Source organism: Pteropus medius, unplaced genomic scaffold (genome assembly GCF_902729225.1).
Source record: "Pteropus medius unplaced genomic scaffold, Ma_sr-lr_union100, whole genome shotgun sequence".
Taxonomy (NCBI): domain Eukaryota; kingdom Metazoa; phylum Chordata; class Mammalia; order Chiroptera; family Pteropodidae; genus Pteropus; species Pteropus medius.
The window spans coordinates 15,965,832-15,989,930 of NW_024340699.1; the positions used below are offsets into that span (position 1 = coordinate 15,965,832).

General features: G+C 61.4%; 2 protein-coding genes across 3 annotated transcripts in view; both read right to left on the minus strand.

Moving 5' to 3' along the window:
* ADAP1 (ArfGAP with dual PH domains 1) overlaps positions 1-6,294 on the minus strand; it is a 42,973-nt gene extending 36,679 nt beyond the window's left edge. Inside the window, exon 1 of the mRNA XM_039879210.1 lies at positions 6,018-6,294. Coding sequence (XP_039735144.1) covers positions 6,018-6,099 — 82 coding nt within the window. The 5' untranslated portion in view covers positions 6,100-6,294. The remainder of the gene's footprint in view (positions 1-6,017) is intronic.
* A 7,797-nt stretch (positions 6,295-14,091) lies between these two features.
* Positions 14,092-22,219, minus strand: COX19 (cytochrome c oxidase assembly factor COX19). Of its 2 annotated transcripts, XM_039879321.1 has the most exons (3): positions 21,810-21,964; positions 21,166-21,277; positions 14,092-16,279 (listed from the first exon to the last, which is right to left on the minus strand). In XM_039879321.1, the coding sequence occupies exons 1-3, from the start codon at positions 21,889-21,891 to the stop codon at positions 16,195-16,197; spliced, it is 279 nt and encodes a 92-aa protein (XP_039735255.1). In that variant the 5' UTR covers positions 21,892-21,964; the 3' UTR covers positions 14,092-16,194. The 2 variants fall into 2 exon arrangements, with proteins under 2 accessions (XP_039735255.1, XP_039735246.1); XM_039879312.1 differs by lacking the exon at positions 14,092-16,279 and having other exon boundaries at positions 21,196-21,277; positions 21,810-22,219.
* Positions 22,220-24,099: the final 1,880 nt, after the last annotated feature.

A 24,099-nucleotide genomic window follows, 5' to 3' on the forward strand; every position in this document is an offset into this window, starting at 1 on the left:
TTAACAAAACGAAGAATAAAAATCATGGGATCGTCTCGGTAGATGCAGGAAAAGCATTTCACAAAATCCAACTTCCGTCTACGATAAAAACTCTCAACCAAGTGGGTACAGAGGGAACAGACACTGACATAATAAAGGCCACACAGGACGAGCCCTCGGCTAACATCACACTCGACGGTGAGAAACGAGAAGCTTTTCCTCTGAGGTCAGGAGCAGGTCAGGAGCGCTGGCTCCCACCACTGTCATTCGCCATAGTACTGGACGTCTAGCCAGAGCAGTCAGGCCAGAGAAAGAAATAGAAAGCATCCAAACCATAAAGAAGAAGTAAAACTGTCTCTATTTGCAGACGAGATGGTACTATATATAGAAAACCGTCAAGACTCCACCAAAAAACTGTTAGAACTAATTATTGAATTCGGTAAAGTTGCAGGGTATGAAATCAGCACATGAAAATCACTCGTGTTTCTATCAACTATCTAATAAACTACCAGAAAGAGCAATGAAGGAAACAATCCATTTATAATTGCAACAAAAATAATAAAATACCTAGGAATACACTTATCCATTGAGGTGGAAGGCCTATAAAACACTGAGGAAAGACATCGACTATGATGCCAAGAAATGGAAAGATATTCTGTGCTCATAACTGGAAAAATTAACGCTGTTGAGATGTCCACACTACCCGGGGCCAGCAGAGATGCGGTGCAATCCCCGTCAAAAGTCTCATGGCAGTTTTCACAGAAATGGAACAGAGTATCTGAAAATTTGTATGGAATCACACAAGACCCCGAATGGCCGAAGCGATCTTGAAAAAGAACGAAGCCCGAGGTATCAGACTTCCTGACTCCAGACTGTATCAGTAACCGAAGCAGGATGGCAAAGACCGATGGAATGGAATAGAAAGCTCGGAAATAAACCCACGCCAGACTGCCAGTCAATCCGCGACAGCCGAGCCAAGATTACACAGCAGGGAGAGAGTCTGCTCGTCAGTCAGCGGTGTTGGCCAAACTGGGTAACCTCGCGGAAAAGAACGAAACTGGACCAGTATCTCACACCAAACACAAAAATCAACCTGGAATGGGTGGAAAACTTGAACCTGAGACCTGGAACGGTGAAACTCCTAGGAGAGAACACGGGGGGTGAGCTGCTTGACATCGGTCTCGGCGATGGTTTTTTCGGATTTGACACCAAAAGCAGAGACGACAAAAGCAGAAATAAAGTGGGACCACATCAAACTAAAAGGCTTCTGCACAGCAAAGGAAACTGTCAACAAACGAAAAGACGACCCGCAGAACGGGAGAAAATATCTGCAAATCATGTATCTGATGAGGAGTTAGTGTCCAAAATGGATAAAGAATTCATGCAACTCAACAGGAAAAAAAACTAATTAAAAAACGGGCAGAGAATCTGAACAGACATTTTCCCAAAGACATCCGAGTGGCCAACAGACACGTGAAAGGGGGCTCGACACCACCGCCTGGCAGGGAGATGCCCATGGGAGCCACAGGGAGATGCCTCCCCGCCCTGTCGGAGCGGCCGTCACACAGGCGCGAACTGCCAGGCGCCGCGAGGCCGCGAGAGCGGGCGCCCTCCTGCACCGGCGCCGGGGCCGTGAGCCGGTGCGGGGGCGGAGAGCGGCACGAGACCCAGCACCCCCACCCCCGGGTGCTTATCCAGAGAAAGGGAAAGCACTAAGGGAAAGACGTCTGCGGCCCACACTCGCTGCAGCGTGATGGGCAACGCCAAGCCGGGGAAGCAGCCGAGTGTCCGTGGACGGACGGACGGACGGACGGACGGAGAACGTGGTACACACACAATGAATGTTGTTTAGCCGTGAAAAGGCTGAAACCTTGTCATTTGGGTCAACGTGGATGGACCACTAGGAAATTATGCTTAGTGAGATAAGTCAGAGGAAGACAAGCACCAGATGTGGGGTCTAAGAAGAACAAACCAACAGAAACCCCCAAACTCACAGCTGAGAGAACAGAGGGGGTGGAAAACAGGTAAAGGGGGTCCAAAGGCGCCCACTTCCGGTGACGAGGTGAGTGGCCTGGGGATCACTTCCGGTGACGAGATGAGTGGCCTGGGGACTGATCCCGCCCGCCGCAGGAGCTCGGTGGGGAGAGCGGATCCTAAGCTGTGCGGTGGCGGACGCTAACCAGACCTGGCGCGCACACGAAGACCACGTCGCCGTGTTGTGCACCGTGGGCTCATACGACGTCACCTGTCAATCACATCTCGTTTTTTGCAAAAGGAAGGGACTCTGCCACCTGCTGCAGCGCGGACGCACCTGGAGGACAGTGTGTCGCGCGAGATGAGCCAGTCACAGGAGGACACGCGCCGTGCGCGCCGCTCACGTGGGGCCCGGCTGGGGGCGCGCCGGGGTGTCGCCGAGGGGCGATGGAGGTGCCGCTTTAGAGGACGGGCAGTCGGGGAGGACGGCGGTGGCGGCCGCACACCAGGGCGCGTGCGCTTAGGGCCCGGAGCTGCACGCGCGAACCGCTGCGCGGGGGGACTCTGTGACCCACTGCGCCCGCACGGAAACCCGTGCCCCCGAGGCCCCGCTCCCGCAGCACCCTCCCGGCCCCACCTCTGCTCGGGGACCCAAACACCTACAGTCAACGCCGAAATGAACGTGAGCTCCGGACACACGTGAGAAAGACGCGTGGAAACAGGAGAGAGGCAGGGGTTTTGCAGCCCGCGGCTTCCAGTTCTGGCGCGAAGGTGGCGCCCCCCGCCCCGGAGCTCAAGGCAGCAGGCGGGGGCCTCGCGCCTCGGGCTCCCCGCGCGCACCCACACGCACGCGTGCACAGCTGCGGGACGCGGGAGGGAAGCGCGTCCGGCGAAAACCCATGCAGACGGGCCAGGGGCGCACACTCCACGCCGACAGGCATCGCATTTTATCATCAGCGTGAGACCGAAACAGCGCTATTCAAGGCCCTGCGGTATGTTTTACTAAAATAGAGAAAAATGTTTCAACCCAAGCACGCGCCTGGGTGAGGGGTTGCTGGGGCACGTGTGTCCAGCCCGCTCCTCGGCAGCCCCCTGCCACCCACCCTCTCAGGTGATCCCCCCAAAACTTGACCAAATCCCTGAAATTCCTCCCCACCAAGGAGCTCCTACCCTGGCTTACAGCAACGTCTGAAAAGTCACCTCTGCCTTCAAGCCTGCCGGGGTTGAATGAGGGGTTCCCGCTCCAGCCCAGTGCAGTGAGGACGGGCCCTAGGGCCACTCTCAGCCAGGCAGCCCTGGGGCCCGGCTCCAGCACACAGGCCAGAGCAGCAGGATCTCCACGCAGAGGCCCAAACGCCCACCTGGCCAGGCCCGGACATCTCGCTGAGCCCCAGCCTCTCCAACAGGAGGGCAGGCCAGGTGCCCTTGGCCACCTGCCCAGGTCGTTCAGGTGCCCAGACGAAGTGTGCCGAGCACCATGATTACCACCCACGGCCCAAGCCAGCTAAAGAGCTGAGGTCTCCGCGTCCTTCTGGGACATCGACACTGAGGCTCAAGGGGAGACTCCGTCACTTGTCCCACCTAGGTAGGCGACTCGGAGGAAGTCTGGAGGCGCTGCTTCCTCCCTCCCCACCCACCCCACCCCGGCCCGTGATGAGAAACACCTCTCTGAGAGGCCATGACACAAAGCATAGGGGAGCCCGCCACTGCGGCAAACGATGGGGGTCCGGAGCAGGTCCTGGGGCTGCAGGGGTCCTCGGACTGCCCCCTCCTGCAGCCCTCGCAGGCCAGCTGGCCAGGACTGCCCAAGTCCCGCTGCCGGGACACCCAGCGATGGCGGGCTCCTGCTGGCAGCAGTCGGTGTTCTGACGACGGCACCGCACAGTCCTCCCCTGCCCCCACCAATGCCAGTGTGGCCCCTGGCCGCCCGTGTGGGCCACAGCAGGGACTGGAGGCCCCAGTGGCACGGAACAAGGACAGACCAGCAGGGTGTCGGCTGAGAAGCAGAGCCCGCGGGTGGACGCTCCACTGGGCCCATGCGGGCAGGCAGGGCCGCGGGCCTCTGGCCGACACTCCGGGCATGGGGGCGAAGGCCGGGGAGAGGCGCAGGGGAGCAGGCAGGGCTGCGGCGGGCCCGAGGGGCCCTGGTCTGCGTCTGTGACGCCACGTCCCCCACAGCAGCCTCAGTGTCCTGGCTGTAAAATGCAGGTGACGGGCCTACGCTGCCTGCTCCACAGGCTGCCTGTGGAGCAGGATAGCAAGATGCGGGTGTCACAGGACAACTGAAAACCAGAGGCTCGGCCCAACACCAGGGAGAGCTGGGCTCCGCCGGAGCTTGCCACGGGCGACAGCCCCTGGAGCGGGGGGTCGGGCTGGGCATGGCAGCGGTTGCAGGGCCCACCACACCGAGGAAGACCCCTCCCTCCTGCCAGGCTGGAGGGACCAAGATGGCTGGAGAGAGGCTCTCCTGCGCAGTGGCCAGGAAGGAGAGGGACAGGGCCAGCCCCCTCCCCCGCCCCCACCCCAAGCCAAGCCTGAAAGGAGCCTGCGGGCTGCCCTTCCTCGCCGCCTCTCCAGCTTTCCTGAACGAGTGGAAACAGGTCTGGGAGAGGGTGCCGCGGGCGGTCTGTGGTGAGCCGGCCCTGCCGCCAGGAGCAGTGCCCCGGGGCGACGGAGATGCCACTCCCACCCCACCCCACTCAGGAGGCCCAGCCAGAGGCCACCTCAGCCCACTCGGCTTCTGGAAAAGCCCATCACTGCCTCCTCCCCTGTGGGACACCTGAGCTCCCGGTGTGGCCCCATGTGGCCACACTGCAGCTGACCAACAGCTTCGTAGCACCTGGGACTGCCAGAGACCCCTCCCAGCCCAGTGGATGGGCGAGATGGGACCCATCTGGGGACTGTCCCAGGACAAATGCAAGGTCTTCCTACTTTCCTTTTGGGGACTTTGACCACTCCATGTATGTTGGCTTTGTTCTGGGAGGTTCAAGCTGGGAGCCCCCAGTGAGAGTCCCTGGGGTACCTGGGTGACAGCCCCTCAGCGGGGCCACCCTCCATGCTGGGGATATGAGCAGGTGAGCCTCTAGAGGCTGTGCCCGCCCCACCCCTGCCAGCCCAGAAGCAGAGTCCTGCCCCATCCCTTTGCCTGCCAATCCCAGGACAAGTAGCCCCAGAAAGGGAGGGGGAGCACCCCAGGACGCTGGCCCCCTGGAAACCTCCCAGGGCCCTCAGGAGCAGAGTCCGGGAGAAGCCTGCTGGGAGGGCGCGGTGCAGGCGGGCCTGGTGCTGCTCGGAGCAGCGAGGAGCTGCGCTGGGGGAGGGGTGCCCTCCGCCGGTCCCGTGGAGGCGCCGGCTCCCTCCCCGTTGTCTGCAGGGTACAAGGGAGCGGTTCCAGAGGGGGGCCCATGACGTCAGTCACCTCCAGGTGGCGGGGAGCCGGATCGACCCCACACCCACTCACAAAAGCCCATGGGCCCCTCCGCGCAGTGTCCCCTGGCAGCCTGTCGCAGGGAGCGATTTCCTCTTTCTTTTCTTTGCGAAGCCGGCGTTTCGCAACGCAGCGGCGGTCCGCGGGCGACAGTGAGACAAGCAGCCGGGGTTGGGGGAAGAAGAGGGGAGGAGGCGACAGCCACAGGCCAGGGGGGCCACGGGCTGGCGATGTCCTGGTCCCAGCAGGTGCACTCCGGGGCCGCGCCCCACCCCGAGCGAGGACCAAGCTGCGCGCGGGCGGCGGAGCCACGCAGGCGCCGCAGCACCCCTCCCGGTCGCCGGGGCTGGCATCCAGACGGGCACCCACCCAGACCAACACCTGCCCTGGGCGCACGCACCCGCGTCCGTACCCACCCCTGGATGCATCCCCTCTGGCCCCGCACCCACCGCTCTGTACCTACCTGGGGCGCACCCACCGGGCCCCGCACCCACCCCAGGCCTCATCCACCTTGGCCGGGCACCCACCGGTCCGCACCCACGCGGTCCGCACCCAGCGGGGGCGCACCCACCAAGGCCCGCACTTATCCAGGGCCGCATCCCCCCCCCGGCCCCGCATCCACGCGGTCCGCACCTACCCGGGGCGCCGCAGTCGGCGCAGCGCGCGTTCCCTGGCCGCTGCAGCAGCTCCAGGAAGGCCCTCCGCAGCTCCTTGGCCATGGCAGCGATGTCCCGAGACGCCGGAGCCGGGGCGGGGGCGGGGAGTGTCCACCCCGCTGCGCTAGGATCCCACGCAGGCGGCCCGCCGAGGCCGCCGCCCCTGCGCCATCCTGGGAGGCCTCAGCCCGCGCACCGGTTCCGCATTCCTGCCACCCGGCCCGCCGCCCGCCGCCCGCCGCCACCGCTCCTGTCGCCGCCGCGGCTGCTGAGCGTGCGGGCGCGGGGCCTGGGGCGCACGGCGCGCTCTGGCCAGCGCAGCCCGCGGGCGGCCCCCAGCGGCGCAGGCGGGAGGGCTGGCAGCTTCCTCCGGAGCTCGCCAGGCGCCCCCAGCCCGAGCGCCCCAGAAATCTGCCCAGGGAGGTCTCCCCGCCGCCCACTCCCATCCAAGTCCAACAGCCCACTGGCTAGGCACGATGCCACCAGCCACGCTGGTGGGGAGCTTGAGCGAGCCAAACAACTGCTGGCCTGGGTGGGGTGGTCCCTGCGGTCACTCGGGCAGGGGACACCCGTGGACACCCACTGTGCTCCTTCCCGCGGAGCACCATGCAGCACATTGCAAACGCCTGTTAAAGGAAGGGGTGCTGCCTATTATTGGGGACTGGGGGCTCACTCCACCCCTGGCCTGAGAGGAGACGCAGGCGAGTGACAAGCCCCAGCGTGGGTGGGGGCTAAGGCCGCATGAGGGTGCCCACGCTCCACGCACAGCAGGGACCGGGCAGGGGCGGGTCAGACTGCCCTAGACAAAGCCCTCTTGTATTGAGAGGACAGGGACCCAAGCAGGAGGGTGACATGGAGAGAGCGAGAGGTGACAGGCAACGAGAAAGGTGTTCCCTCCTCTTCGCACCCCTGCATTTTTTCAAATTCTTTCCATTTTCTTCTTCAATTACAAATGCAAGGCTACATCCTGTTAAGAACAGACTGGAACATCAGCTTCGTCCCGCCCCCGCCCCTCGCCGTTCTGAGCCAGCCACTATTAATAATCCCTCAGCCTCCTTCTGGAATGGTCCATAGCCTCTTAGAACACGGAGGGAGCCCCTGGTCCTCTGGTCTTGCCTCCTGGGCTGCCCAGGCAGGATCCCCAGATGAGGAAAAAGGGTCAGGATTTTGCCCAAGGACCTCGGAGCGCCCAGCTCTCAGCCAAGAGCCTTGAGATGATGGGGATGGGGGAAGGGCCCCGCATCCCAACCCCCCCTGAGAATACAAAAGAAACCCTGCCACTAGACTCTTTTCACTGACAGGTGACATTTTCTTAGCTGGATTCCCAACACGTGACCACCACGAGCGCCCCAGGGTCCGGCAGCCCCTCCCCCACATGCCGCGTGGGTGCGAGCGCTTGGCGGCACAAGACCGACTTCCGTCTCTCCTCAGGGACACTAGGGCTGGGTGGCAGTGCCCAGGAAGGTGCGGATGCTCTGGGCCTGAAACACAGGCCTTGTCGTCCAAGTCCCAGCACGGAGGGCAGGCCCTGGCCTTCCTGGAGTGGCGGGAGGAGGGGTCCCGAGAGGAGCTGGGCTGGCGCGCACTGGACAGAGAGACCGGACAGGGCTCCGAAGCCGGGCTCCGGGCGGGGCGGGGAGCAGGTGCTGATGGAGGGAAATGGGTGCGGGCCGCGCGGAGCAGACGGCCGGTCGGCCTTCCCCGCAGGCGATGGGGTCTGCCCCGGGGTGAGGGAGCCAGGCTGGAGGCCCAGGCCGGAGAGGAGGAGGGCCAGCAGCGGTGCCTGGTGGAGGGGGCGACCCCGAAATGGACGGCCCCGGAAGGCAGTGCTCCCCGCCCGTGTGTAGTTGTACTTGCTGGCCTGTGACGTGGGCTGATCTGCCGCCTTAAAAAAGGCATGCTGGAGTCCTAACTCCGGCCCTGTGACCGTGGCACGGCCAGAGACAGGGCCTTTGCAATTGTCAAGTGGCGGAGAGGTTACTGGGCTGAGCCCTGTATCCCATGACCAATGTCCTTACAGAAGGGAGATCTGGACACAGGCGCACGGAGGCCACGCGAAGGAGCGAGATCAGGCTGATGCGCTCACAAGCCGAGGAAGCCTGGGGGTGCCGGCGGCCTGCGGAGGGAGGGAGGGAGGGGGCCTGGAGCAGACCCCGCCTCGCGGCCGAGGCGCCAGCCCTGAGCCACGGGAGTCTGAAGCCAGCCTCCAGCACTGAGGGAGCCCATTCCCGCTGCTCCGAGCCACGTGGTCTGTGGAACTTGCTGGAGGCGGCGGGGCGAACGGACACAGCGAGTCCAGCTCCTCGGCTGTTTTCTCGGCACTGGCAGGAAGCCGCCATGGCCTCCTTCAGCACTGGAGGGACTGGGGCCCCCCTGCCTCTCCCCGCTCCCCCGGCCCCTGCCCCCACACAGCCCAGTTCTCTGGGGGTTCTGCCCTGGAGGGTTGGAGTCGGGGCTGTCTGAACTACCTGATGTGGGGAGATGAAAGCAAGGAGGGGCCGTGGCCTTGGAGACCCCACGCCCAAGTCCGGGCACATTTTCTTCCCCTTGAAGCCAAAGGATGTGGCCTTCGCATGGCCCCCTTGGCGCCTCTAGCTGGCGGTGCCCGCTTCTGCACCCTCCACCCATTCGCCTTGACCGCTGCCCGTCAGAGCCACAACCGCAGCCCACGGGGCCCACCTCCCCAGCAAGTCCCCGTGGGGTCCCAACCTCATGGCTTTCCCTCTTCCTCCCTCCCTCCCAGAAGGCCTCCCCTGCCACCTCCCTTCGAGCTGGAGGGGTCCCACAGGTGTCTTTTCACTCGACAAACACTTACGGCGCATCTGCTGCTCCCCGTGCCCTGGCCGGTGGCCCGGTAGGGCAGTCCCGGGCTCCAGGGAGGCAAACTGTGATGGGCGGTCACCTGCATTAGATTGGTTGGGGGGGAGGCGGTGCATCAGGGAGGTGGCTGAGCCAGCTGGGGGTCCCGGGTCAGCACAAGCTTCCCGAGGGCTGTTCCCTGAGCTGAGGTGACCAGGGCGGGTGAGGGCCAGCTGGAGGAGAGAACTCCCGGAGGGTGAGTGCCGGCCCTGGGAGGGGCTGGAGGGCTCTCAAGGCCAGCTCTGGTCCTGGCATGGGCCCGGGAGGGCGACTGGGGAGTCAGAAGAGTGACCATCAGGTCTGCCCTGTGGGTCCTGGAGGAGTGAGCACGGGGGACACTCACATTGGGGAGAGGGAGAAACACCCAGGATGCAGAGGCCCGGGGATGGCGGCCACCCAAGCCCACGACAGACACACCTGGGGGCTGTGAGCAGACATGGAGGGCTGGGGACAGAGCCCGGGGCGGTCAGACAGCCGAGAGGCGGCCAGCCCACCCGGGGCGCCGAGCAGGGGAGAGGCCGAGAGGCTGCCACGAAGCGGGAGGGAGGACAGGAAGATGGAGAGGGGAAGCTGCAGGGAGGATGTGGGGCGCCTGGGTGGGGGGAAGAGGACAAGCGCCGAGAGAAGGAAGTGTCGTGAGGGCTGGGGTGCCCCAGCCCCTGCACAGGCCCCTCTCCCCGGACCCCTGGAGCCCCGGGGGGTGCTGGCCATCACCGCCTGCTACCGGCAGCTCTTCCTCCGCCTGACACCTGCTGCTGTCTGGATTCCTGAGGAAATTCTGCAAAGCAGGTGGGGTGGGCACGACTGCCTGGGACAGGCGATGGGACAGAGGAGGAGGTGGCCGGCAGGAGAACGTCCCGCCCCCCCCCCCACCAGCCCAACGCAGCCCCGCAGGGCAGGTGCTCAGTGAAGACTAGTGGCTCTTCGGTTGCCATGGCACCGGCTTCCTGGGCAGCTGGCCCGAGGCGGCGGAGGCCCGGGACCCTCCCCTCGACAGCCTTCGCCAAGCAGGGGCTGCACGCCAGCCCCCGCAGCCTCCGATGAGGGTGCCCAGCAGACTGCACCCTGCTGTCACGAGACCCGCGGATTCCAGCCAAACCGGCCCGACCCTGGCCGGGCAGAGGAACAGGCACTGCCTCCCCGACCCAGACCCCACCCTGAGCCCCTGCAGACACACCGCAGCTCCCAGGCTAAGTGGCCGTGAGGTCGCAGGGTGGCCTCGGGCAAGCGGGGAGCAGCGCAGGAGCTAGGGCCAGGCCGCCCAGAACCCGCCCGGGGCCTCGCTCCTGCCCCCACCCTCGCCAGGTGGCTGTGGTCACATCTCTCCCACATCTCTCCCTGACGTGTGCCATGCCAGGCCCGGGAGGGACCCCAGGGGTCTTCCCAGGAGTGGGGAGCTGGGATGCGGTGTGCGGACGTGCCCTGGAGGCAGCTCTGTGCTGCGTGCCCGAGTGTCAGCTGTGGGCAACGCCCCTAGGAGGGACAAAGGAGGGGGAGGCTGAGGCAAGGAAGCACGGTCCCCAGGGCGCGGCCACCCAGAGGGGTGAAGGCAGCATGAAGAACGGTGACCAAAGGCAAGACAGGCCTGTGCTGGCCCTGAGGGACAGCTTCCTGGAGTGGCTGGGGACGGTTCCTGTTTTAAAGCCAGCCTGCGCCCAACACGGTGCCTGCGGTCACTGCTGTCAGCCTCTGGCCCCACCCCCACCAAAAAGGATCATTCTTTTTTTACCAACAGAAACAAACAAACAAAACAAACAAAAGGAAAGTGAACGCGAGGCACAGCTGCGTCGCGCAGGAGCCCGGTACGAGGGGCTCACGCACAGACGCCAACACGCGCCACCCCCCGAGCCAGTGGCGCGGGAATCCACAGCCCCAAGACAGTCTGAGGAGCCACAGGTCACTGGGACCAGAGAGGGTCCCACACCACTGTCTGGGAGTGGCGCCAGCTCCAGAAACCCCCTCCTAAAGCGGGAGTCTCCAGGGGTGTCCCCAAAGATGACATGTGGGGAGCAGGGTTGCTCATGTTTGTTGAGTGGGCTTCAAGACATTTAAAAATGTATTTTGCTTGGTTTCTCAAAGAGAAATAGTGTCTGGCCCGAGATAACGTGGTCTGCAAGTCTCTTCAGGCCCCTGGGCGACGGCCTGAGCAGGGCGGGCACCCCGGATGGCCACCCTCGTTGGGAAGGGGCGGGGACCACGTCCAGCTGTTCGCGTACGTGGCCTGGAAAGAAGGGCGAGACCTGAGAGAGCACAGTGGGGTCACGCCCCGGCCCCGGCCCCTTTCAGCAACGACCGCAAAGCAGTGGGTTTTAAGTTCACAGGCAAGAGGTGCAACCTAAAACAATTCAACTCTAAAGAACTCCTACAAGTCAGCAATAAAAAGGTAAGGGGCCAGAGAAAGGGAAGGCGTCTGGGTGGACATTTCTTCAAGAAAGACACACAATGGCCAAGAAGCACAGGAAAAGATGCTCCACACCGTTAGTCATCAGGAAACGCAGATCGAAACACGAGATCGATGCAACGTACAAATGATATATCATTGAGCTGTACACGTGAAACCTATATAATTTTATTAACTAATGTCACCCCAATAAATTTAATGGAAAAAAGATTTCAAAAACAAAACACAAACACCGTGCGATGCGGCCCTGAACCCACTGGGATGGCTAGAATTTAAAAGCGGAAAATGCCAGCTTAGGGAGTGGGTGTTCGGGGGGCCGACCTCGGGCGACGAGCTGAGGGTGGGGAAAGGGTGGCCCCTGCAGACGACAGCCCGTAGTTCCTCACACGGTCAAACGGCGAGTCCTCACACGGCCCAGCAATCCCTCTCCCAGGTACAGACCTGAAGGATTGAAAACACGTGTGCAAGCATACACCTGTACACTCAGGCTCACGGCGGACCCAGGCACAACAGCCAGAGGGTGGGAACGAGCCAGTGTCCATCGGTGGATGACGGACTGTCCACACCACGGAGTCATGTCGGCCATGCAGAGGAGAGAGCACTGACACATGCCACAACGTGGGGGAGGCTGGACACAGGGCGAGGGACACGCCCTGTGCAATTCCGTCTCGGTCCTGCTTACACAAGTCCTCAGATCCGAACTGTTTCCCATTATGTTTAAATAAGAACTGAGCGGCTTCTCGTGCTTCTCACGTCTGTTTGGGCGTGACATGAAGTCACAGCCTTCTGTGCTGGACCCACACGCGCCCTCTGAATTCGAGGGGTCCTTAATTCCACCCCTTGGCACCCCCTGCCCCAAGGCTGATACCATGCGCCTTAGCAGATGGGGAGATTGAGGCTGGGAGGGGCTCGTCTCCGGGATCAGAGCCCGGGCCTGAGGCCAGGGACCCCACCCAGCCCAAACGGAGGGGCCCAGAAACCCAGCAGCCTCGCAGGGCACAGGAGGTGTGGGCACATCCTACCGGGCTCCACACGCTGCGAACGGGGCTGCTGCCTCCCAGCCCGCCCTGCCAGGTGCGATGGGACGGGGCATCAGACGGGGTTTGGATTTCCCCGAGAAGGTCCCTCTGTCACTCCCCCGACCCCCTCTCCATCCGTCATCTACCACCTCTCTCCTCCCTCCTGCCTGACCTTCTCCGACAGACTGACATTCTTCCCACTGAGAGGTGAGATCCATGTTGTCACCTTGAACCCAGGTGCGGGGTGGAGGATGGCTGGGAGACGCCACACACGGCTTCGGTTCCGCCTGGAGCACGTACTCTCTGGCCCTCTCCGTCTCTGTCCTGTGTCTCTCTGTCTCTTTCTGTGTCTCCCTCTGTTTCTCTCTCTCTTCGGACTCTGTCTCCCCTTGGGGGCCTGGGCCTGAGACGGCAGGTCCGGAGCCCAGCTCTCCCAAGGCTGGGACCCTGCAGAGACCCACGGACAGAGCCTCACGCCCGTGATGCCTGGGCCGCTCCGTCAGCCGCAGCTGCTGGCGGTCTCCCAGCCCAGGTAAGCGGCCTCAGCCACCTCCTAGTGAGGACTCGGCTGAGCACAGCCAACCCACGGTGGTGAGGACGGTCACCACAAAACAGTTGTTTAAGCCTAGTTTGGGGTGCCTTGCAACCCAGCGAGGGCTGGCTGGCACAGGGTGGCCTCTGGAACCCTGGCCCCATAGGCACCACAGGCCTCAGGAGCCCCTTGGGTGGGCAGACTGGGCAGGGAGCACTGGACCCCAGGGGCAAGGGGCCTGCGGCTGGCGGGAGCCCTCCCCCAGCTCCCCCGCAGCCCCTTATCCCCAGCGCCACCTGCATCCCCTGCGGCCTCTGCCCGGTCACTCGGTCCGCGGGTGTGGACAGCGAGGCCCCGGCCGCCAGGCATGCAGCAGCACGGGCTCAGTGCTGCCCTGACGTGAACAGGGGTGTTGGCACATGGTGTGGGGTCAGGGGGTGTTGATGAGCTTCAGCTGGACCCCTGCCCCCAAGTCCCCAGCCTGGACGGCGTGTCAGGACTGGGGGTCTCAGAGACGCTCAGCTCTGGTCCTATCTTTGGCCCCCCAAGTGTGGGGCCCAATGCAAGCACACTCACGCTTCGCCTGGGGGAGCAGGGTGGGTCTGTGTCCCCTCCTCTGAATCTGGGACAGTGTGAGCTCCCTCACGAAGGAAGTGGCGGGCAGTGCCTCCCAAGCCCACCTGGGCAGGCCGGCCCTTCTTCCCGGGCAGCACCCCTAACCTTACCCTGTACTTTAGCCCCCTGCTGTGAGGTCTGGGCTCGTAACCTGATTTACAGTGTTATGACAAAGTCACGTGTCCCCTGGCCTAACAGAAAGCTCTCTGGAGTCTCTTGAAATCATAAGCCCTCTGCCCTCTCATCCAGAAATGTCCACTCTCTAAAGGACTGACTCCAGGCAACAGGTGGGCGGAACGCTGGGTCTCGCAGAGAGCAGCTCGCCCTTTCCAGGTAAAGAGCAGTAAGGTGGGCACCATGGACAGGGAGGTCGCCCAGGGAGGCTCGTGTGACCTCACTCACAGCTTCCTACGGGAGACCAGAGCTGACCGACACGGCCCGTCGCTCCAGGAGCCCCTTGGCCAGGCAGCCCTGTGCTCTGCGGACGCCAGCAAGGGCCACACTGCGTTCCAACACACACACGGCCGTTTTACCAGGAAAAAGAAACCAGGCTCTATTTATGGGCAATATTAAATTACAACCACAGGCATGTAATTTATAGATATAAAATTACACGTAAACACAATGAGCTTGTTCAAACGAATGACTTTATTGTTTCTATAGAAACGACACACTTGCTACAAAATGCGTGAGGAGAGCCGTGTTGTCAGCGACGCCGTCGCCCAGACCACTGTCACAACGGACTCCAACATGCCTCCTGTCGACATAAAATTAGAAACGGTGCAGGAAGACACACACCATACGAGAACGAGGACGTCACACGTGTGGTGGCGGGTCCCGACCTTCTGGCCCTGTATTGGACACGCAGGCCACTCGGTCCTCCGCCTGGCGTTGGGTGCATGTAAAACACGAACACGGCTCGGAGTCCGAACTAGACTGTGTTGTGACCACTCTCACCAGTTTCTGGTTTGTCCTTCGGGACTTTCTTTTTTGTACAAATACACAGGTATTTTTAGTCTTTCATCTCTTTTCAGCATACTGGAGATGCGCGTGTAAGGTCCGCCTCTTCACTTAGCAGTGTGTTCACGGCACCAGTCGCTCTGCGTCGGCCGGAGACGTCCCCACCCTCCCCACACGTGCCCTGCTCTGTGGACGAGCCCGTGTGCTCAAGCACTCATTGGGGCAGGCACTTGGATGACTTCGTGTTTTGTAATCACAAACAATGCTGCAATAAATAACTTTGCGTGTATGTAATTTTGTGCTACTAAAAAACACAAAATAGTTTGATGGCTCGGTTTGGTTTGGTGGTAAAAACCAAGACTTCATAAACCAGACAATAACATACAAAAAATAGGCAGCACAATTAAAGGCATACGATGAGACCACACAAAGACCAGTGACAAACTGCAGCCCGGAGCAGGTGGTGCTACCGCGTCAGCGTGGGGCAGGCTCCGAGAGCCCGGTGGGCGGGGACGGCTGTGGGCGGGGCCTGATTCAGGGCAGAACCAACGGGACGTGCCAACCAACGGGACATGCCCAGCAGCGGCAGACTGAAAACAGAGGGACAGGGCTGCTGGCACTGGGCCCAGTGGAGACGCCGCTACTGCCCAGGACCCAGGAGCCCAAGCCGGCCTAGGTCAAGGTTGACTGTCCCCGCCTGTGAGCCTGGAGAAGACCTGGTCACCACCGGAGTCATCATCGGAGGGGGACATGCCCTGGAATCTCCCATCATCTTCTCCCACTGGCCACACTGGGACAAAAACCAGCTGACCAAGAGCCAGGGAAGGCAGCTCAGGCAGCGGGGGACAGGACCGAGGGCAAGCAGGCCCAGACCCAGACGCACTCCGTGTTCTGTGTGGTTCTGAACCCTGGTCACATACCAAAATCACCCCGAGATCCTGGCTCAGTGTCTAAAAATCTGTGAAGTTTAACTGACCCACAGGCAGCTGTGGTCAAAGGCCAGCTGCTGCGGCACTGTGACCCCAGCACACGTGGAGGGCTTCTGCGGGCGCATGCCCTTACGGAGGGAGGGCCGAGCAAGGCAGCCGTGTGAGCCACACTGCCAGTGTGTGGACTCCCGCTTTCAGAATTATGACAACGAGTGATTGAGAGTAAACATCTAGGGGTAAGAATAGTCTGATACGAATCAGAAAACGACCGTTTGATCAGAAAGGGACGTGGTGTTCAGGCCCCACCCGAGAAAGATCAAGTCAGACAAGTCAAAAGCCAGACGACTTCTCAACCCCTGGTTTATCTTCTACTTTGTTAAAAAAGAAAGAGACAGACAGACAGACGAATTGTTGTGCCAGGGAATGGTTTTCTAACACCATCTGTCCACATGACAGGCTGAGATTCAGGAACGTTTAGCACAAAGGTACTGAGCACAACACGAAGCCGCCGTTTCACAAGAGACCCGACAGTCCACCGGCCGATGAGACCCGGCTCCGCATGCTCCCCCGCTGTCCGCCACGGGCCCCCCCAGGGACTCCGTCACACACGTGGATTTAGAGATAAACCTTCACACTCGGGGGGCGAGAGGGCGAGCCGCTCCCCCAGCTACCCGCCAGGCCCAAGGAGGTGCATCTGCTCTGATTTCATGGGGTACTTCGAGGGCGCTCTGGATGCCCCTTTTCGGTCACACTACCTTGTAAGTAAAGCGTCCCAGTGACAAGGTTAGCACCATCGCTCTGTCCCAGACGACCCCCCGACACGGCCCGGCAGTCTTCTTCCCATCAAAATTTAGTTTTAGTCTCTGATTTTCCATCTACCAAATCTCCGAATCCCAGTTTTTCCAGAGGTTCTTGTGCCATCAGCTGCCTAAAAGAAAAACGGACAGTTGTCAAGGTGGACGGTGACGAGAACGAGGAGCGCTGTCCCCTCACACCCTTCCACCCCGTCTCAGACTATTCTTAACTCTAGATGTTTACTCTCAATCACCCTCATGCCCCGGTCCCCTGCCGGCCTCCGGCGTCTGCTCAGGTTACAGCCACAAAGACAAGATGCCCGCACAGGCTCTGTGCCGAGCTCCAAGGGCCTCCACCGCCAGCCTCCGACGCCTCACTCCCGGGAGAGCCTGGATGTGCTGTTCTGCAGGGGGCGCGGCTTTCCGAGGCCTTCCCACTCGCCTCCTGGACATGCTGCGGGGAGTGAATGGGGACCGCTAGCCCCGTGCTGGGCACACAGGGCACCTTGCCACACGCTGAAACCACCTTTTACAGCCACCTTCTAACCAGCGGGCACATGCACTCCCACAACCCCAGCAGGCGAGGACATTCAGACTGAGTTCTCCCGGATGTGCTGGAAACCTAGGGACATCTGACAGGCAAAGGCGACCACAATTCTGAAGGTCGCGGGGGGTCCAGTGCGAGGGGGCCACACTCCGCAGAAACACGAAGCAGCTCCGGGAAACCACCTGCTATCCAAACTTCACGGGCCGTCCCCACTCGGAAAGCCACGTGTGACCTTCCGAACAGCTAGGATCCTGGGACTCGCTCGCAAAGACTTCAGCAACTGAGACAATGAAGAAGGGAGCGAGAGAGAGCGAGAAAGGCCGGCGATGAGTGGCACCCGGGACGACGGCGGGGGCCACCGCGGCCGCCTTCACTCCCGCGCGCGTGCTCGACAACTTCCGCTACAAAAAGCCAGAATCCACCCAAAGATGAAAAGTCTACTTGTAGGCCGGACTAAGTAACTGAGTTGCCTGTGTCCCCAAAAGCACTGGACCAGCTGAAAGGGCCGCCTGAGCAGCAGCCTCACTGACATGCTGGCACCAGTGCCCCTCGGGTGGTGCGCTGGCAGCCCCGTGGTCCCAGGCGAGCTGCGCAGGCCCCTGGGCCTGTCACTGAACCCGAGGGCAGGGGTGGAACCAGAAGGTGCAGCTCGGGTCAGATGCGGCCAGATGCGGCAGGGCAGGCACATGCCCTCAGGGCGGCTAGCAACCAGCAGGGAAAGACACGCACACAAGATACAAACTAAACAGAAGGCCGCAGACAAAGACCTACCCCCATTAACTGTCGCATTAGCTCAGGGGACAGAAGGTCCCTCTCCTGTCTGGAAAACCAGGAAGTGTTGTAAAGTCACCAAGAAGACGTGACTGTGGCTTGCCCTGCGAGCGGGCCTGGGCACCTGGAGGCTCCCCACCGTCGCATGCTTGGACTGTGCACTCCACTTACTTCCCCATGACAGAAGCCAGCCGAGGACACGCCCCGAGACAGAAACGTGGGAGACCGACCCCTCCAAGGCCCCCTGTGCATGTGACCGACCCCCGCGAAGGCCTCTATACACTCTAAGGTCCTGGCGGGTGGGAGCAGAAAACTCCTCTTTCCCGTGGCCCCCACGCCGAGCCCGGCAGATGCGCTCCCTTGCCGATGACACGGCCACCTACCAACCTGGGTGGTCTGCCTTTCTGTGCGGCTGGTTTCAGCTCGGGAGGAAGGCGGAAGCCGACAGGACGCCCCAAGGGAAGAGTGGCGACCCGGCCCGGAGGTGGGCCAGGCCCGGGAAAAGGAAGGTGGGTGGCAGGGAGGCGGAGCTGCCAGGGGAATGTGGGGCGACGAAGCGCGGGGCTTAAAGGGCAGCTGCCTCGACAGCAAACTGGGGGCCTGCAGGTGGGCACCGGCGAGCCGGGCGGCTGAGCGAAGCCAGCGGGTGGCAGGCTGTCCTCCCAGGGGCGCCTTCCACACGTGCGGGCTGGCGGGAAACCAAAGGAAGACCCCAGAGGGCAGTGTCCTCGACCTGGCGGAGAGCCGCGTTCAGAGCGAGAGCGCATGACAGGCTCCGAAGGGCAGGCCAAAAAGCCCAGGTCTGTCACTTAACCCAAAGGACAATGTCCCCAGATTGACAAACCTGTCAGCACAGTTCAGCCTGGCAGGAGAGCCAGTAACCCGCAGCAGTGGGGCTCGCAGACGCCCCTTAAGCCCAGTCAGGCAGACAGTGACACCTGGCCGACACCTCTCCACATCTTAGCATAGTATACCTGGCCAGCAGTTCCTAAAACGGACACTGGAGACCTCGCTGTGGGCAAAACAATGACCCCGGGTGACACCCTCGGCCCTGCACCCGGGCAGACGAAGACCGAGGCTGCAGGTGCAAACGAGCCCACTCTGGGGTGAGGAGACACCTTGGACTGCCCAGGCGGCCCCAACTAACCACAGGAACGCTGGATGCCAACGCCGGGCGGAACGCTGGAGCGGGCGGGGCTCGGGCCAGGAGGCGGTGTCCCGGGGACTGGAAAAGGCTCTGCGGACCCCTGGGTTCCAGCATCGTGACACCCAGGTCAGGCTTCCCACTACAGAGCGTGAGGGGACACACTCGTGTTGCTGAAGCCACCTGTTCGGAGTGATCTGCTACACAGTCACGGGGAAGAAGAAGGGCCCTTCACGATGCGCGGTTCTGTGACACTGAAGGGCTGTCTCGCTGCACGAGGAAGAAAAAGGAGGAAAAAACTACCAACCAAGCCAGATCCGACTCGAAACCTTCTTTCTACGAACCCGCGCATCTTTGGAAAATCCAGCTCCCCGGCAAAGTCGCCAAAACAACTGACATTTAGCAAGTTCTAGAGCCAAAAGGACTTCAGAGCCTCCTGTTAGCACAAGGAACAGATCAGAAATGTTCCATTTCTTGGTCAGCGTTTTCTAAGGACTGAGCCATTCAGCTCGCCCTGGAATCTTCACGGAAAGCAAAGTTCCTCTCAACTGTTCATTGCCCTACCATCGTTTCAGAGACATTGAATTCCTGATTGTGACTGAGCGTTTACCACCGCTATTTTCTGGCCTCACTCTGAGTTCTGCCCAGTGCCATCCGAGGACCACCCAATGCCCCATCCCACACTTGGCTGGTCAGGAGGCCCCGCCTCGACACCCCCACCCCGGGACGCAAGCGTGGGGGTGAGGCACGCCCACTCCCCTGGGCAGGAACTGAAGGTTAAACCTTACAGAGGCCGAAGAGCGTGGATCCTGAGCGTATTTGCTGTTGTCTCTGCCAACAATGTAATCCCAATTTTAACAGCTTTTCTATGACAAAATGTGATTCACATTTAAAACAGCTTCTACATCAGGCTAAAATGGCCCAAGTCCCTCGTAAGGCAACGTAAAAGACTCTACTGAGGTCTGTTTTCTCTTTTGTTTAAATGCCTATGGAAGTAGAGATAAAGTAACGTCTGTGATTTTGGCAAAGACAAAAGGAAAAGGTTTTTAAAAAGAAAGGCAAATGTGCAAAATCTTCACACGGAATCTGGACAACGGTTACGGAGATCCAGACTATTCTCTACTTTGGTGTGTCTGTGAAAGTTGTATTAAAAACCAACCAAAATTCTACAGTCAAAATAAGTGACAACATCAGAAACAAACACCCCCTACCCTGCTCTGGTACATTCATGTAAACATCGCCCAAGCACCCAGTGAAGCCACCTGAAGTCATGGAATCCCCGGAGCGGCCGGCTGCGGCCCTTGCTATCCTCAGCAGCCTCGGGCAGGCTGGTCTGCAGACGCTGTGCTGAGCCAGGCACCACCGTATGGGGACCAGGGCAGCGCACTCCCTTCTCGCTGGCCCTTCTCCAGGCAAGCCAGGGGCCTCGGGGACCCAGACCAGCCCCACGCTCTGCAGCCACCCCTAGCAGGTGCTGCCGCACTGTGGTCGACACAACTTCAGAGGCGGTCGGCCCGTCACGCACACACTGGCAGAGACCAACTTCAAACTGTCTCTAACATGCGGCAGCACCAAGAAATTCACTTAGTCCCAGTTTTTTAAAGATGCACCAATTTGAGAGATGGCAAATGAAACCTGCGATCCCAGGACTGCGCCACACAGGCGGCAAGAGCTGGACTCAGGGGGCCCCTGGGAACCTGGACAACTGGGAAGGTGAGACGAGGGCCACGAAGGCCACGTGCAAAGAAGGCGCATCTCAAGGTCCCAAACGTCCACAGGTGCCCCGAGCACGCCTGTGGGCCTGAAAAGCACCACAGAGGGTGCCTGGAGGGAAATGTCTGACGGAGTTTGTTGCGGGAAAATGGAAGTGGGGCTCCAAGTGGATCGGTTTATGTCAACCCACCTCAGACGAGACTGTCTGACGGGTGGATTCCTCAGGGAGCTAACGAAGGGCTCAAAAGGCAGAAATGAGACAGTCCCCACCCCACTGTGTAACTACGTGTCACACGCTTCTCCCAGGCAGGCTTAGGGTTGTTCTCATTTTAAGGAGTCAATGGGTCATAGTTGGACACGTGTTTGTTTTAACAGTGAGCTCTGGTGAATTCTGGTTCAGACAGGAAGAATCATCACCTTCACCGTTTCTGACACAGCCCAGTCTTCCCTGTCGCAGTCCAAACAACTCTGAGTCCAAGTGGAACAAAACGGCGCATATTCCCCGGTCTGAGAAGGTGAAAAGAAATTCAGCTGCACCCGCCTCCTCGAACTTTTTCGACTCAGTCAGCATTTCTATGGTGTACGGCTCTGAAACCTTAGTGACAGGTCGGTAGCACCCAACTGGGACAGAAAACACCCTGAGGAACGACGCCGGGTACGAGCCATCACTCCCGGCTCCCGCTTTCGGTACACCCTGATCGTCCGGCCCGCCGAGCAGCCGGGCGGCCGGGCGGCTCGGACCCAGGCTGACGCTGCCCGAGCGCGGCCGCAAGGGCGTCTGGGAAGGGTGGGTGGCGCGGGAGCCCCGGGCGGCCGGGTGGTCGTGGCTGTGAGCGGGTACTTGCCTCTCCATTCTGCATTCTAAATATTCTTTGGATTCTTTTCTGCACAAAGCATTTTCGAAGTTATTGTCATGGAGACACTTCAGGAATTTCTCCTTAAAGCTTTTACATTCACCTAGAACGAAAGAGAAAACAGCGTTTTCATTTAAAAGCAAAAGCACGGCGCGCTCACGGCCGCCTTGAACGCGCGGCCCCGCCCTTCGGGGCCGCGCTGAAAACCACACGGAAAACCAACCCACGTGGCCAATCGGGCCGGCAGAGCGGGGTTCAGAGCCCGGCACCCAACTCCGCTGTGCGTTTGGAAATGTTCACAGTCTAACGTCGGCAAGCACGAGGCGGCCCAGCGACCCGCCCGCAGCCCCCCGCGCCGCGGGGACCCGCCTCCGCCGCTCCCCGGACCCCGGGTGCCGGCCGCAGGGCTGCGGCGCCGGCGGCATCTTTCTGTCCTGCTCTCACTGTTTGGACAGCGAGTCGTTCAAGTCCCAAGGTTAACAGTCGGCAGACTTCAGCACCGGCGAACGAACTTAGTGCCACGGCCTGTCCTCACGAGCCGCTCCGACGGGCCACCTCCCGCGGCCCCGGACAGCCTGGCGGGGCCCGAGGCCCGAGGCCCCGGCGCGGGGTCCCGCCGACCTGCTGCCGCTCACCGAAATGGTCCAGCGGGAAGCTGCCCTTGTCCGGGGGCCGCGGCTGGAAGGTCTTGGAGCCGAAGTTCATGGCCGTCGACATGATGGCGGCGCCGGACCCCGCGCGCGACGCGGGACGCGCACCGCCGCACGCAGGCCGGCCGGGAGAGCGCCGAGCGCGTCGAGCGTCGAGCGCCGAGCACGTCGAGCGCCCCGGTCAGCGCAGGCCCCGCCCCTTCCTGGACCCCGCCCCAGAGGGCGCAGGATGAGGAAACGCGAGCCCAGAGAGGTTCAGCAACTTGCCCAAGGACACATGACTTCAGTCCACAACAAGCCCCAGGGCAGGCGGACTGGCCCTTCCTGGCTGGCTGAGCCGGCGCGGCTGCATCAGGGGTGTCCGCAGGGCTTTTCCCCATGGGCCCCCAGGGCCCGCTCAAGGCGCTCCCCAGTAGAGGCGGGAGCGTGGATGAGCTTCCCGGGGCGGCTCAGGACCATGGGAATTTAATCTCTCTCAGTTCTGGAGGCTGGAAGTCCTAGACAAGGTGCCCACAGAGCTGGTTCTGTCTGCTTCAGGCCCCTCACCTTTTCTATCGCTTTTCAGGCACTCCTTGGCGGTCCTTGGATGGCAGAGGTCGCTGGATCTCTGCCTCCATCCTCATCTTCAGTCCTCCCTGTGTACGTGTCTGTCCGGATTTGAAATCCACTGGTTGTTGGGTCAGGGCCCACCCCGATGACCTCATCTTAGCTAATTACACCTGCAGTGGCCCTGTTCCCAGAAAGGTCATATTCTGAGGTACTAGGAGTTAGGACATCAGCAATGAATTTTCTGGGGACACAATTCTACCTGTAACCCAGTAAAAGTGCATCATAAACAGTTAAACCACAGGCGGTCATTCGTTGTTATGGCAATTACAGCAGTGAGCGCTCACCAGAGCTCCCAGCTCCCCCTAGCGGAGCCTCCTCCCAGCCCTGTACCCCAGGCGCCCTCACTCTGCACCTCCATTTTCATCCAGATGATGGGAAGGTAGGTCACTGCCCTCCCAGAACAGCCTGCTGCCTGCGATTCTGCCGTGAGCTCCGCCCCACGTGTTTGAGTCACTGCGCCAGGCCCCGCAGATAGGGACATAGGTACCTCAGCCACACAGAGCTCGCCAGCTGGCCCCTCGGGACAAGCTTTCTTACCCGCAGGCCCCTGCTCCTTCTAAGGTCAGGAGGAGGGCCTGCTGCAGACGCCGAGGGGCTTCCAGAGAAGGGCCTGCCACCAGGTCCCAGCAGCCGCACCCCGGGGCCTGCCCCACCGCGGTGACTGCCACTGGACCTGGTACCTGAGGCTGCATTCGCTGTGTCCCGTGCCAGCACAGCGCTGGCGCCCAGTGTTGCTGGGCCGTCCAGCGGGGGCTATGCAGGGCCAGCCCGGGGGGGCTGGAAACCCACTCAGGCTGTGTGGCGTTGATGGGCCCGGGGCTCTGGACCCGTTTAAAGCTGCTGCGGGAGACGTGCACTTTGCTCTTGTCGTGCAGAAAGCCGTTTCCCACGGCTGGCACAGGCCGGGCACGGTTGTTCACCGACGTTTCCGAGCTGTGAACAATGGGGTTTTTACTACCCAGCAAACAGTACTTTTCCACTTGACTAGATAACGCCCCGAGCGGCAAAAGGGACAGCCCCTCCCCCTGCCAGGTTGTTCACAGCCTTTGGCCTAGCGGCCCTGAGGGACCGTCGACCTGAAGTGACAGCACGCTTTTGACTGTCTGTCGCTGGCAGTGACTATTGCTTTCTTCGAGATGTTTAGCTGGGAGAGGGGGAAGGGCCCTTTTGCTGCAGTGCACACAGCCGCAGTGGGGTGCCGGCATGTCTGGAACCCCTCTCATGCGCCGGGCCATTTCACGTGGGTCCCCCAGGCTGAGAGCAGTGCCTGGCACCCAGGAGGCGTCCAATCGATGTTTCTTGAAGGGTGAACCCGGTGAGGTGGCCGTGTCACTTTCCTAATCTCACGGGAGGGAGGTCCACCCCCTGCCCGCAGGTGCAAGGCCTGTGCGCATGATCTTCCCAACACCGGGGGGGGGGCGCCCAGGAGGGGATGGCCCACCTGGCATCAGCGGGGGTCACCCAGCCTCAGGCTGAAGGACATGCAGGAGCAGCAGAGCGGAGGGGGCACCCAGAGCCAGGTCCCTCCTGACACTCCCCATATGTGGCCGCACCCCGGGTGGGCCGGGGAGAACCAGGACCTCGCAGGCCCGGTGGGACCGTCCGCTGGAGTCTAGTGAGCAGCGAGCCCTGGGCTCAGGGTCCGTTTTCATGGTTTCGTTTTACA

Coding starts and splice junctions, on each gene's coding strand:
- COX19 (XM_039879312.1), bottom strand. CDS start 22,204: ATGGGGAAAAGCCCTGCGGACACCCCTGATGCAGCCGCGCCGGCTCAG.